Source organism: Chiloscyllium plagiosum, unplaced genomic scaffold (assembly GCF_037043375.1).
Source record: "Chiloscyllium plagiosum isolate Xiang-an unplaced genomic scaffold, Cpla_swu_hap1 HiC_scaffold_36, whole genome shotgun sequence".
Lineage (NCBI taxonomy): Eukaryota > Metazoa > Chordata > Chondrichthyes > Orectolobiformes > Hemiscylliidae > Chiloscyllium > Chiloscyllium plagiosum.
The window spans coordinates 22,545,699-22,561,085 of NW_028270174.1; the positions used below are offsets into that span (position 1 = coordinate 22,545,699).

At 40.1% G+C, this 15,387-nt stretch overlaps 1 protein-coding gene across 4 annotated transcripts in view; it reads right to left on the reverse strand.

Moving 5' to 3' along the window:
- Positions 1-402: 402 nt before the first annotated feature.
- The window catches only part of sclt1 (sodium channel and clathrin linker 1), a 113,716-nt gene continuing 98,731 nt past the window's right edge, over positions 403-15,387 (reverse strand). For all 4 annotated transcript variants that reach the window (XM_043674192.2, XM_087980047.1, XM_087980046.1 and 1 more), the window contains 2 exons: positions 3,043-3,138; positions 403-1,221 (listed from right to left, as the gene is read on the reverse strand). In XM_043674192.2, coding sequence (XP_043530127.2) covers positions 1,150-1,221; positions 3,043-3,138 — 168 coding nt within the window. In that variant the 3' untranslated portion in view covers positions 403-1,149. The remainder of the gene's footprint in view (positions 1,222-3,042; positions 3,139-15,387) is intronic.

The window sequence follows — 15,387 nt, forward strand, 5'->3', positions numbered from 1 at the left end:
TGCCATTGTTGGAGGAGGTGGATATTGAGGCTTGGCTGATGTCAAGCTTCTGAGTGTTATCATGGGTCTTATTCATTCAGGTGAACACAGGGTCATCTATCATGTTCCTGACTTGATCATTGTGGATAAAGAAACAGTAAGTTGTGGAGAGGAGCAAATCAAGACTGAGTACCTTTTTCAACTCGACTGATCCAGGAAATGGTAAGAATATCTGAGATTTTTCAATCCAGCCAAATTTTTTTTCAGCTAGGGTGTAGAAACTGGGAATGTGTCTATCAGTCAATGCATATTTGGGAATAGTTGTGATATTTGTCATGATAAAACCTGTTGAGAAATCTTAGACCATTAGCAAACTAAAAAAGTTTTGAGTATTTATAAAGGTAGTCCAAAATCATGTTTGATGGAGAGTTGCAATATAAAATTTTAATGTGTGGACCTATTGCCAATAATGATCAAACTGCAATGAAAGTATAATACAAGATACATTTGTTAAATTTTAAAAAAAGTAGTAAATAACATTTATTTTGTACATTAATTTTTTTACATAGAGCATGAGGAACATTGGCTGACCGATTCTGAAAAGAAAAACACACTGTAAAACTTAAATTTACAAATTTATCCTCCAAAAGTTACACATCTGCAAATCAAGGTGATGTCAAAATTTGTAGCGGAGACTTATAACAGCAAGAAGCAAAATTCCAGAGGGAACTTTTAAGATTCTAAAACTTGCATGATTTTTCAAATCGAGACTAGTGCTTATTTCTTTTGCAGGTTAAACAGCACAACTTTAATTTGGTGAATGTTTGAATATTTTTTCAAGGCACGGTAGTTTAATGTTTGAGCAAAGATCTGAGTGCAGATGTACCAAGACAACTGATCCCAAAGACTAGCAAAAATTCATCAGATTATAACATTTCATGGTAAAAATTCTTATTTACAGTTTCAGAAAAAATCCACTGTAGATTAAAGCAAAGGACATCAATCTTGTAAAAATCAGTCATCAGTTGTTAAGAATATTGTTCAAGAAGTGTCTCTCATAAGTAAACATCATTTTGAAATGCAACCATGACTTTATTTGTACATTTCAAGAACTGGATGTCCAGTTGTGATGGGAGGCTGAGAGATGGATAGATGAATATTTTCATGCACTCAAGGGTTTAAAATGCATTCCAAATCCAACAATGCATCAGCTTTTCTTCTTTCTGTTGTCACTCTACTGAGCTGTGGTAAAATAAAATTGGAAATCATAATCCATTCTGCTCACTCGACCAAAACTACCACTGAGCCGCACTTGACCTGCTTACTGGTGATCAGTTTGGGTTTCATCAGGATTACAATATACCAGACTTTATTACAACCTTGGTTCAAATATGGTTAAAGGAGCTGCATTCTGAATGTGAGAGGAGACTTGACTTTGAAATTCATTCACCTGACTGCAACATCAAGGAACTCCATTAAAAGTGAAATTAATGGAAATTGGGAAAAACTGGCCACTCATACCTAGCACAAAAGATCATTTAAAAATCGTTGGTGTTATTGACAAAGACATTTGTTGCTGATCCCTAATTGCCATTGAAGTGAAGTCCATCTCAGAGCAGTTCAGACTCTTGATCATACATAGGCCAAACTAATGAGAACAAAAGCTTCCCTTCCCTAAAGGACATTGGTGAATCAGATAGATTTTTTACAACAATTGATCAAAAGGGAGACATCTGATTCTACAATAAAAGCAAAATACTGCAGATGCTGGGAATCTGATACAAATACAGAGAATGTTGGAGAAACTCAGCAGGTTCAGTAGCATCTGTGGAGAGAAACAGAGTTAATGTTTCCCAGTCTGGTGTGACATCTTCAGAAAAGATTTACAAGGATGTTGCCAGGGTTGGAGGGTTTGAGCTCCAGGAAAATGCTGAATAGGCTGGGGCTGTTTTTCCCTGGAATGTTGGAGGCTGAGGGGTGACCTTGTAGAGATTTAATAAATCATGAGGGGCATGGATTGGATAAATAGACAAGGTCTTTTTCCCAGGATGGGGGAGTTCAAAACTAGAGGGCATAAGTTTAAGGGGAGAGGGAAAAGATATAAAAAAGGGCTTGAAGGGCAGCTTTTTCACACAGAGGGTGGAATGGAATGTATGGAATGAATGGAATGATTTGCCAGAGGAAATCGTATGGATATATGAATAGCAAGGGTTTAGTGAGAAATGGGCCAAATGCTGGCAAAAAGGACTAGATCAGTTTAGGGTATCTGCTCAGTGGGAAAGAGTTAAACCGAAAGGCCTGTTTCCAATCTGTATAACTCCATGACGCTATAACTGAGTTCTGAAGAAGTTACACCAGACTGGAACGTTAACTTTATTTTTCTTCATAGATGTTGCCGGACCTGTTGAGTTTATCCAGCAGACTCTGCAATTAGGTCTAGATCTATAACCCTGATTTAATTAACTAAATTTCAATTTAATCAGAGGTCCAGGTGGGATTTTAACCCATGCCCCAGAAGATTAACCTGGTCTCTAGTTCACCGTATGGTCTCCACTGGTTTTTTACTAGTGGAGATCTTTTACTTTAACCATTACACAGTGCAGCAGGAGTTACTGAGGGCAGTGTCATTGGCTAAACTATCTTCAACTGTTTATTCGATGATCTTCCACCCATCAGAAGTTGAAAAGTGGGGCTCTTTGCTGATGATTGCAAAATATTTGCTCCTGTAGCACCTCTTCAGATAATAAAGCAGTCTGAACCACTGTTTCTTTATCATCACTCAAGTTGATATCATGGATCTAAGATTAACATTTTTGTTAGCCAAAAGTATTAAGGAATTTGTGGAAAAGGGTGTATGGAGTTAAGTGCAGATCAGTTATTTTCTGTCATTTAAGTCATATTTAGATGAACACTTGAAATGACATAGCCATGCAAGTCTAAGGGCCAAGGACTGGACAATTAGATTCAAACAGGTAGATGTTAGATCATTGGTGTGGGCATGATTAGCTGAAGGGCCTTTTCCCATGCTGTTAGAACTCTATGCTTATTAATTATGCTTAATACCTTTTCAGAGGCTGTAGCTGCCCTGTGTTCTGAATGAGTCAGACGCCTTTGAAGTCTATTCGTTTTTTCCTGATTTTCCAACATCTGTCTTTCATACTGCTCAAAATAAAAAGAGGAACATATGAAGAAGGATTCTATCAAAAACAAACATGAAGTGAAAGGTTGATTTGATGCTTAGCGTTTACATTTTGTACATTGAGGTAATCTGCACCAAAACAAAGAGTGAAAGTCATTGTGTGCCCTGCAAAAGAATTGATTACAGGATAATAATGTCTTAGAAATTGCTGAAAAAAATAACATTACTTTAAAGAAATTACTTTTAGAATTTGTAGTGAGAAAAGAGAAATAGGCTGTAAGTTCTGATTCGCCTCATAGAATCATAGAATTCCGACAGTGCAGAAAGAAGCAATTCAGCCCATCAAGTCTGCACCAACCCTCTGAAGAGCATCCCACCTAGACCCTCCCTCTATCTCTAAAACCATAACTAACACACCTAGCCCATACATCTGTGAATACTGTGGGGTAACAGCATGGCCAATTCACCTAATCTGCACATCTTTGGACTGTGAGAGGAAACCAGAGCATCTGGAGGAAACCGAGACAGACATGGGGAGAATGTGCAAACTCCACACAGACAGTTGCCCTGGGTCCCTAGAATTGTAAGGCAACAGTGCTAACCACTGAGCCACCATGCCGCCCCAAGCAAATTGCTTAATGTTTTACCGCCATTCCAGAATCAGCCCTTCCAGAACCGAAGGAAAACTGATCTTCCTATGAATCTCCGTATTGTGAGTATTAAAATCACTGTATTAGTACCATTAACACAAATTAAACTTGCTGAAACCACTTAAGGCTGTTGATTCACTTTGGAAAGACCCAGTTAATGACATGATTTATGGTCATGACAAGCCACTCAACCTTGGAGACTGAGAAGAGGTGAAAGTGAGGACTGCAGATGCTGGAGATCAGAACTGAAAATGTGTTGCTGGAAAAGCACAGCAGGTCAGGCAGCATCCAAGGAGCAGGAGAATCGACGTTTCGGGCATGAGCCCTGAAGAAGGGCTTTTGCCTGAAACGTCGATTCTCCTGCTCCTTGGATGCTGCCTGACCTATTGTGCTTTTCCAGCAACACATTTTCAGACTGAGAAAAGGAACAATGGAACTGTCAAATATTACTCCATCTGTTACCCTACCATCAATTTTCAATTCTGGAAAGTATGCAAAGATAATCTTAAAGCTAAGGTGAAAAATCCATTTCAATTCGAGATTTTCCATCCCCACAATCTCTGGGCCAACATATCTTTACATAGAACAAAAACACTAACTTTTTCTTCTGGCACTATAGTCAGTCATTCTCATGCACAGGAACATAAAACATGCTCTTGGAAGCAATGTGAACTGATGGTAAATGTGTAAATTAGAATGTGCGAATTCAATTGAAGTGTTAAACTAAAATAACATTTAAAAGCTTTAATTATAGATCAAAGACAAAATGCTCTCAGATAACTTTTCTCCCTCATTCACCTCTTATTTCATTTCCTATTGGTCAAGTACATCTGTTACAATGGGAGATCTGTTTTCTCTCCTGTTCCTTTGGTGAATTTATTACTGATTGGTGTGTAACATTGTAATATCGAAATTAAAGTCAATTGTGGAAAACATTCTTCTAAAGTGGGTCGTATTTTCTTCTTTGTAACATATTTCAAGGGGAAATAATACAAATGAATTTAAGGAAAATCACATAAAACGTAAAAGTACTTTGTTGACATGGAATTAAGAAATGTTAAAAATCATGATCAGCAAAAATTAAGACATTCCAGTTAATGATAAAATATGTTGTAAGCACTCATAGTTCTGTTTATGTAACAAGCTTACTACAATTGAAGAAACAACAATGTCATGAAGGAAAAACTTCTAAATATTCAGAAGCAAAGTCGAAGTAAAATAAATGCATACATTGAGAGGTTTTCAAAGATTCCACTGACTCAAAGAGTCATAGAGATTTATAACACAGAAACAGACCCTTGGGTCCACCCTGTCCATGCTGACCAGATAATCTAGTCCCATTTACCAGCACTTGGTCCATATCCCTCTTAAACCCTTCCTATTCATATACCCATCCAGATGTCTTTTGAATGCTGTAATTGTACCAGCCTCCACCACTGCCTCTAGCAGCTCATTCCATACACGCACCACCCTCTGTGTGAAAAAGTTGCCTCTTAGGTCCCTTTCACCCTAAACCTATGCTCTCTGGTTCTGCACTCCCCAACCCAGGGAAAAGATCTTTTCTATTTACCCTATCCATGTCCTTCATGATTTTATAAACCTGTATAAGGTCACCCCTCAGCCTCCGACGCTCCAGGGAAAACAGCCCCAGCCTGTTCAGCCTCTCCCTATAACTCAAATCCTCCAACCCTGGCAACATCCTTGTAAATCTCTTCTGAACCCTTTCAAGTTTCACAACATCCTTCTGATAGGAAGGAGACTAGAATTGCACAAAATATTCCGAAAGTGGTCAAACCAATGTACTGTACAGCTGCAACATGACCTCCCAACTCCTGTACTGAATGCTCTGAACAATAAAGGAAAGCATACCAAAAGCCTTCTGCACTATCCTATCTACTTGTGACTCTATCTTCAAAGAACTATGAACCTGCACTCCAAGATCTCTTTGTTCAGCAACACTACCCAGGACCTTACCATGAAGTGTACAAGTCCAGCTCTGATTTGGTTTTCCAAAATGCAGCACGTCATATTTACCTAAATTAAACTCCATCTGCCACTCCTCAGCCAATTGCTCCATCTGATCAAGATACCATTGCACTCAGATATCTTTCTTTGCTGTCCACTACATCTCCAACTTTGGTGTCACCTGCAAACTTACTAACTATACCTCTTATGTTCACATCCAAGTCATTTATATAAATGACAAAAAACAGCAGACCCAGCACCGATCCTTGTGGCACTCCATTGGTCACAGGCCTCCGGCACCACCCTTTGACTTCTACCTTTGAGCCAGTTCCATATCCAACTGGCTAGTTCTTGTATTCCATGAGATCTTGATAACCTTGCTAACCAGTCTCCCATGAATAACCTTGTTGAATGCCTTACTGAAGTCCATATAGATTATGTCTACCACTCTGCCCTCATCAATCCTCTTTGTCACTTCTTCAAAAAAACTCAATCAAGTTTGTGAGACATGATTTCCCACACACAAAGCCAAACTGACTATCCCTAATCATTCCTGGCCTTTCCAAATACATGTAAATCCTGTCCCTCAGGATTCCCTCCAACAACTTGCCCACCACCAATGTCAGGCTTACTGGTCTATAGTTCCCTAGCTTTTCTTTACCACCTTTCTTAAACAGTGGCACCACATTAGTCAACCTGCACCTCACCTGTGACGTTTGATGATACAAATATCTCATCAAGGGGCCCAACAAACACCTCCCTAGATTCCCACAGAGTTCTCGGATACACCTGATCAGGACCCGGGGATTTATCCACTTTTATACATTTCAAGACATTCTGCACCTCTTCCTCTGTAATATGGACATTTTTCAAGATGTCACCATCTATTTCTCCACATTCTGTATTTTCTATGTCCTTCTCCACAGTAAACACTGATGAGAATACCGGTTTAGTATCTCCCCCATCTCCTGCAGCTCCAGGTTGCCTTGCAGATCTTTGAGGGGCCCTATTCTCTCCCTAGTTACCCTTTTGTCCTTAATGTAGTATAAAATCCTTTGGATTCTCTTTAACCCAATTTGCCAAAGCCATCTCATGCCCCTTTTTTGCCCTCCTGATTTCACTCAAGTATACTCCTACTGCCTTTATACTCTTCTAAGGATTCATTCGAATCTCCTGTCTGTACCTGACATATGCTTCCTTTTTTTTCCTTAATCTCAATTTCACTAGTCATCCAGTTTTCCCTACACCTATCAGTTTTTCCTTTCATCCTAACAGGAACATATTGCCTCTGGACTCTTGTTATCTCAGTTTTGAAGGCTTCCCATTTTTGAGCCCTCCTTTTACCTGCGAATATCTGCTCCCAATCAGCTTTTGAAAGTTTTGCCAAATATCATCAAAATTAGCCTTCTTCTAATTTAGAACTTTAACTTTTAGATCTGGTTTGTCCTTTTCCATCACTATTTTAAATCTAATAGAATTATGGTCGCTGGCCCCAAAGTGCTCCCCCACTGACACCTCAGTCACCTGCCCTGCCTTAGTTCCCAAGAGTAGGTCAAGTTTTGCACCTTCTCTAGTTGTTACATCCACATGCTGAATCAGAAAATGTTCTTGTACACACTTAACAAATTCCTCTCCATCTCAATCCTTAACACTATGGCAGTCCCAGTCGATGTTAGGAAGTTAAAATGCCCTACCATAGCCACCCTATTATTCTTACAGATAACTGAAATCTGTTACAAATTTGTTTCTCAATTTCCCTCTGACTATTAGGGAGTCTATAATACAATCCCAATAAGACGATCATCCCTTTCTTAATTCTCAGTTCCACCCAAATAACTTCCGTGGATGTATTTCCAGGAATATCCTCCCTCAGCACAGCTGTAATGCTATCCCTTATCAAAAACGCCACTCCCCCTCCTCTCTTGCCCCCCTTTCTATCATTCCTATAGCATTTGCATCCTGGAACATTAAGCTGCCAGTCTTGTCCACCCCTGAGCCATGTTTCTGTAATTGCTATGATATCCCAGTCCCATGTTCCTAACCATTCCCTGAGTTCATCTGCCTTCCCTGTTAAGCCTCTTGCATTGAAGTAAAGGCAGTTTAATTTATCAGTCCAACCTTGTTCTCTGTCCTTGCCTGCCCTGTTTGACTCGCTCCTTTTCCCAATGGTACCAGTCTCAGATTGATCTCTTACCTCACTATTTTCCTGGGTTCCCCCCCCCTCCACCTTACTAGTTTAAATCCTCCTGAGCAGCTCTAGCAAATCTCCCTGTCAGTATATTTGTCTCCTTCCAATTCAGGTGCAATCCATCCTTCTGGTCCAGGTCACTTCTACCCCAGAAGAGATTCCAGTGATCCAAACATGTGAATCCTTCTCCCATACACCAGCTCCTCAGCCATGCATCCATCTGCTCTATCTTCCTCTTCCTACCCTCACTAGCTCGTAGCACTGGGAGTAATCTAGGTATTACTACTCTTGAGGACCGCCTTTGCAAATTCCTGCCTAACTTTCTATATTCTTCCTTCAGAATCTCATCCTTTTCCCTTCTTATGTCATTGGTCCCAATGTGAACAATGAGCTCCTGCTGGTCCCTCTCCCCCTTTGAGAACATTCTGCACACTCTCTGAGACATCCTTGATCCTGGCACCAGGGAGGCAACACACCATTATGATTTTTCACTGCGGGCTGCAGAAATGCCTGTCTGTGCCTTTGACAAGAGAGTCCCCATCACAATCGATCGCTTGGAACCCAATGTAGCCCTCACTACATTAGAGCCTGTCTCAATACCTGAAATTTGGCTGTTCATGCTGCATTACCCTGAGAGTACATCACACTGTACATTTTCCAAAACAGCATACTTGCTTGAAATGGGGATAGCCACAGAAGACCCTTGCATGACCTGCCAACCCCTCCTACCTTTCATAGAGTTCCTCTCACACGTAAATCAGAATTGTAAAAAAGAGTGATGATTGGTTTTTCATATCCTTTTCAAAGTTAAGTTTTAATGTTCAATATAAATATAATACAGTAGGGCCTCGACTTATGAACTTAATCCGTTCCAGTACCTGGTTCGCGAACCGAATTTTCCCATTGTTCGGATATTTCCGGAGTCTTTTCTCTTTTTTGGAGATTGGTGATGCCACAAGAAAACAATCCAGAGAAACTAGTTTTTTTCTTTGTTGCAGAATTTTCCAAAAATGGGACATCACATTGCCATTTAAAATGTTCACCTTCCTTCGTACCTTGAATTTCGTACGTACATTGAAGCAAACTTTTACGTACAATCCTGTTTATAAACCGATTTGTTGGTGAATGGGGTCGTTCATATGTCGAGGCGCTACTGTATATGCACTTCAGGAAGGCTTTCGACAAGATTCCACATGGGAGATTGGTTAGCAAGGTTAGCTCTCATGGAATACAGGGAGAACCAGCCATTTGGATACAGAAGTGGTTCAAAGGTAGAAGACAGAGGGTGGTGGTGGAGGGTTGTTTTTCAGACTGGAGGCCTGTGACTAGTGGAGTGCCACAAGGGTTGGTGCTGGATCCTCTACTTTTTGTCATTTACATAAATGATTTGGATGTGAGCATAAGAGGTACAGTTAGTAAGTTTGCTGATGACATCAAAATGGGAGATGTAGTCGACAGCGAAGAAGGTTACCTCAGATTAAAATGGGAGCTTGATCAGATGGGCCAATGGGCTGAGCAGTGGCAGATGGAGTTTAATTTAGATAAATGTGAGGTGCTGCATTTTGGGAAAGCAAATATTAGTAGGACTTATACACTTAATGGTAAAGTCCAAGGGAGTGTTGATGAACATAGAGACCTTGGAGAGCAGTTTCATAGCTCCTTGAAAGTGGAGTAGCAGTGGATAGGATAATGAAGAAGGCGTTTGGTATACTTTCCTTTATTGGTCAGAGTATTGAGTACAGGAGTTGGGAGGTCAAGTTGCGGCTGTACAGGACATTGGTTAGGCCACTGTTGGAATATTGCATGCAATTCTGGTCTCCTTCGGAAAGATGTCGAACTTGAAAAGATTTACAAGGATGTTGCCAGGGTTGGAGGATTTAAGCTATAGGGAGATGTTGAATAGGCAGGGGCTGTTTTCCCTGGAGCGTCGGAGGCTGAGGGGTGACCTTATAGAGGTTTATAAAATCCCGAGGGGTATAGATAGGGTAAATAGACAAGATCTTTTCCCTGGGTTGGCGAAGTCAAGAACTAGAGGGCATAGATTTAAGGTGAGAAGGGAATGGATATAAAAGAGACGTAAAGGATAACTTTTTCACGCAGAGGGTGGTGCATGTGTGGAATGGGCTGCCAGAGCAAGTGGTGGATTGCAACATTTAAAAGGCATCTGGATGGGTATATGAATGGGAAGGGTTTGGAGGGATTTGGGCCAGGTGCTGGCAGTTGGGACTAGATTGGGTTGGGATATCTGGTCCGCATGGCCGAGTTGGACAGAAGGGTCTATTTCTGTGCTGTACATCTCTATAACTCTATAATAAAAATAAAAAAGATGATAAAAATTGAAAATATTGAAAATTTTTCAACCACAAAAGCAAGTTACCTACTTTTTAAGAGTTTTCTCTTACTCTATGACAGAATGCATGCTCCACTTTCCAACGCAGCTAATCCAAACATGGATCATGTACTGAAAAAACTGCATGACAAGCTTCTTCACGTTGTATTGACCCACTTCTTATGCATTCATTAAGACTTACTGTAAGTTAGCATACGGATTGCTCATAAAGGCTAATGGAATTGGAAAGTGGGAGCTCAGTGGTAAAGAGTGCTTTTCATTTAGAAGTGAGAGTGTACAAATTACTTTATTTTACTTCTTCCCGACATTCCGCAACCTTCACACCACTCTCAAAGCAAACATATTAGTCTGTAGGAAGAGAACCTCGTATTGGAGAGGTCAAGAAGGTCCAAAGAACTGGATCTTGTAAACATGCAATTTCCACCAGTGGTAGTTTGACTTCCTTTTTAGGGACCACTCAATTTCCTCCTAGACTGATAACAGTTGTTAATACATTTCACTATCCCTTCTCAAGTCTCCATTCATAAATTTGCTATTCAAGGACCACAGTTAAGCTGCTCTTTTTGACAAAAGGACTAAGCAAATTTTACATAAGGGGCCATCAATTTCAAAGTCTAAATGCACAGGCCTGACTATTCAAAACCTGTCCATGACAGAACAGAGGTAGACATGACCTGATCTAAGAAAGGACATACTTGCCGAGGAGGGAGTGCAGCGAAGTTCACTCAGTTGATCCTGGGGATAGCAATGGCTGGGTGATGGTTTACCTGGGCCTGTATTCACTCGAGTTTAGAATGATGAGATGGGATCAGATTGAAACACATAAATTTCTAACAGGGTTGCGCAGAGTACGTGGATATTTTCTCCGGTTGGGAAGTCTAGAACCATGTCCCAGGATGCATTATAAACCATTTAGGACAGAGTGCCAAGCCTGTGGAATTCTCAACCACAAAAGGCTGTGGAAGCCAAATCAGTGAATATGTTCAAGAAAGAGCTAAGTTTTTTCAGATTTTAAAAGCAAATTTTAGGAATATTAAATTTAGTCACATCCAAATATTTGAGATATACTGTGAACAGCTGGGACCCAAGTACTGCTCCTTATGGTATCCCTCTAGTCACATTCCTACTCTGTTTTCTCTCTTACTAGCCAATCATTATTCCATATCATTACATTATCTCCTAGTCCAACTGCTTCAAATTTTGTCACCAGCCTCCTGTGGGGGACGTTATCAAAAGCATGTCAATAGGTCTCCTTTATCAGTTTTATTAGTATAATTTCCAAAACAACTTCCACAAGATCATCAAACATAATTTCCTGTTTGCAAATCTGAGCTGATAATACCCAATCCGATCATTATCGACCAGATGTCCATTTATCTTATTGTTTCTAATAGATTTTAGCATTTCCCAACTACTGATTTAATAGGTCTATAGTTCTTTGTTTTCCCTATAGCTCCCTTCTTAAGGCATTTGCTAACTTCCAATCCTCAGGGAGTATACCCGAATCTACAGATTTCAATCTATGGAAGATAATCACCAATGCATTGACTATCTCTATAGCCACTTCTATCAACACTGTTTGATGTAGATCATCAGGTCTTGAAGATCTAACACCTTACAGCCCCATTCATTTCTCCAGTATAAATCTCTTACTGCTTCTAATTTGTTAACTTCTCATTCTTCCTAGCCAATTAGATCTTTAAGTCTGGGAGATTACTGGCATCTTTCTCATGAAAAAACAGATTACAAACACAAATGCAGAGAGGATATGGACGACTGCCAGATAATCCAAAAATAAATCACAGGCAGATAGTGCAGGAGTCCCCCGACTCTATCATGCTTGCTAATTGTATTCTATTTTTGAAACTAGGGACGGCAGTGGTTCCTCATAGGTTAGTTCAGTTGGCTGGTGTGAAAACTAGGAGTTTTGAGGAGAAATAAATGTTTGTGAGGATGTTGTGATTTCAACACACAACTGATTTGCAGTTGATGAGCTATGTTTGTACCACAAACACAGTAGTTTAGAATGGTCAGCTAGTTTATTTAGCTGGCTCACACATGACATGCTGAATGGCCTCATTCTGTGCTGTACCTTTTCTATGGTTCTACAGAATCTCTTTCCATGCAAATTAAGACATTGTCTCAGTTAAAATTTCAAATCAATGGCTTCTCTCTGAGGAGTAATCAATTGTGGCTCCAGTTTCCGGTCCCTGAGGCAAAACATTTAGCTTAAAGTGGGAGTTGTGTTTTAAATCAGAATTGTGAACAGTGGGTAAAGTGTCTTATTCTCATCAGATGAGGATTAATCTTATGCCGTTCTACTGTCAATTAAATTTGTGAGGCTGTGAAATGGACTAAGGCCCTGTTGGAAAGTTTCTTCTTGACAAGCGGTTCTGACAAATAAGTGACTTATGTATGAGGTGACCTAATGTCAACAATTACCAACATCTGAATGGCTTTTAAAGATCTACCTCCTCCTAAGGAAGTGACTCATGTCTAACTCAACTTCAGCGCAAGAAGCCGGATGAAAATTAAAAAGAAAATGCAGTGGAAAGAAATGTCATCACGTAAACTGGTGAGTGATAAATTGTGAATCCCACAAAGTCAGTGATTTATGTGGGTATACTATAAATGCCATTTCTCAGGTTCACAAAACAAATAAATTACTCAACAATTTGATTAAATTCATCTGAAAGAATTCAAAACTTCTTTAAAATGCCATGAAGTTTCACACTGATGATGGAAACAAATGGCAATTTTTTTGTCTGGATGCAAAACATGCATTTTGATGTAAAAAGAACCACACTCTGGACATTAAAAAAGTCAGATTTTCCTCCATATGTCCTGGTCTCATGCCATTTTCCCCTGGCTTTTATGTGGAATGTGAAGATCTCAATGCCCCCACTGAGGTCAGATTCCCCATCTTTAATGGGGGCTAAAAATATATTTTCACCCCACACACCAGATTATTCCCGCGTAGCCTGGTATTTTTTTTGTGTATTGAGAGTATGCTGGGCTTCAGATTTCATAAAGAAAATGAAAACCTTCTAAGGCATTAGGAACATTTTAAAAGATAAACAAAGGATGTTTTTGAACTGTCAAATGTCACATTTAGATATGCTGCATTTTGGGAAAGCAAATCTTAGCAGGACTTATGTTCTTAATGGTAAGGTCCTAGGGAGTGTTGCTGAACAAAGAGACCTTGGAGTGCAGGTTCATAGCTCCTTGAAAGTGGAGTCGCAGGTAGATAGGATAGTGAAGAAGGCGTTTGGTATGCTTTCCTTTATTGGTCAGAGTATTGAGTGCAGGAGTTGGGAGATCATATTGCAGCTGTACAGGACATTGGTTAGGCCCCTGTTGGAATATTGCGTGCAATTCTGGTCTCCTTCCTATTGAAAAGATTGTGAAGCTTGAAAGGGTTCAGAAAAGATTTACAAGGATGTTGCCAGGGTTGGAGGATTTGAGCTATAGGGAGAGGCTGAACAGGCTGGGGCTGTTTTCCCTGGAGCATCAGAGGCTGAGGGGTAACCTTATAGAGGTTTACAAAATTATGAGTGGCATGGATAGGGTAAATAGGCAAAGTCTTTTCCCTGGGGTTGGGAGTCCAGAACTAGAGGGCATAGGTTTAGGGTGAGAGGGGAAAGATATAAAAGAGACGCAAGGGGCAACCTTTTCACAAAAAGGGTGGTATGGGTATGGAATGAGTTACCAGAGAAAGTGGTGGAGGCTGGTACAATTGCAACATTTAAGAGACATTTGGATGGGTATATGAATAGGAAGGGTTTGGAGGGATATGGGCCGGGTGCTGGCAGGTGGGACTAGATTGGGTTGGGATATCTGGTTGGCATGGACGGTTTGGACCGAAGGGTCTGTTTCCACGCTGTACATCTCTATGACTCTATATTATAACATAGATGTGTTTATAAAGTAATTATTCATCAGGCTTTTTCCTTTAAGACATGTTGACCCACATTACAGAAATTTGTGATGACATCTCTGTTTGTATCCACTTCTATGACTATTACCTTGAGTTGCTAGATGGCAACATATAAATTCTACAGTTACAAGGGAGGTACATGTTGTAATGTCCTCGACAGGTCATTTGGAATACTTTGCGAATCACTGAAAAGGGATTCAAAGCTTTTTCTTATTCAGTCATGACTACAGGTGTCACTGGCTGAGCCAGCATTTATTGTCCAACTAATTGCCCTGAGGGCTGTTAAAAGTCAACTAAATTGCTGTGGGTCTAAAGTCACATGTAGGTCAGACCAGCTAAGGACAACAGTTACCTTTGCTAGATGGGATTTTCTGACAATCAACAATGATTTGAAGATCATCATCAGACTCTTCATCCTAGATTTTTATTGAATTCAAGTTTAACCACCTGCCATGGTGGGATTAAACTCGGGTCTCCAGAACAGGAATAGGGTTTCTGGATTAATAGTTTAACGATAATACCACTAGGCCATTGACTCCCCCGTGAGTGGAGAAGTCAGTCAGTGAGGTTGTGAAAGAGAGAAAGGTTGACTCCATGTTATCTGAACTGCTGGGAAGGCTGCTGAGCTGCACAGATTTTATATTGAGGACTCAATGAGGACTGATTTTTGATCAGTGGTTAGATTTTTTTGTTCTGTTCTGTTTTTTGTGGCCTCAGAGTTCTCTATTATTTGAATAGCTGTGCCTATTATGAATGCCTGGCTGAGTTTTAAGTGCGAAAGGTTTTAGCCCAGTAGGTATTCCATTCATCTGTAAACGAATGCTAGTATTAAAGCAGTTATAGTAAAAGAAAGTGCCTTTGAAGCATGTTCTGGTTTGTTGACACAAGCTGTTACGATGACAAGGATTATATGCTATTTCTTCCACATGACAGAATGCAATTTTTTATATCAAGATCACAGAAACACAGAAAGTAAGAGCAGGAGTAGGCCATTTAGCCCTCTGATCCTGTTTTACCATTCAATTTTGATCATGGCCTGTCCCCAATCTCAATGCAATAGTCCTGCTTTTTCTCCATACCCCCTTCAGCCTTTAATATCTACAAAATTAACAATCTCTATCTTGAATAAACACAGCAGCGACTTGGCCTCCACAGACTTCTATAATAGCAAATTTCACA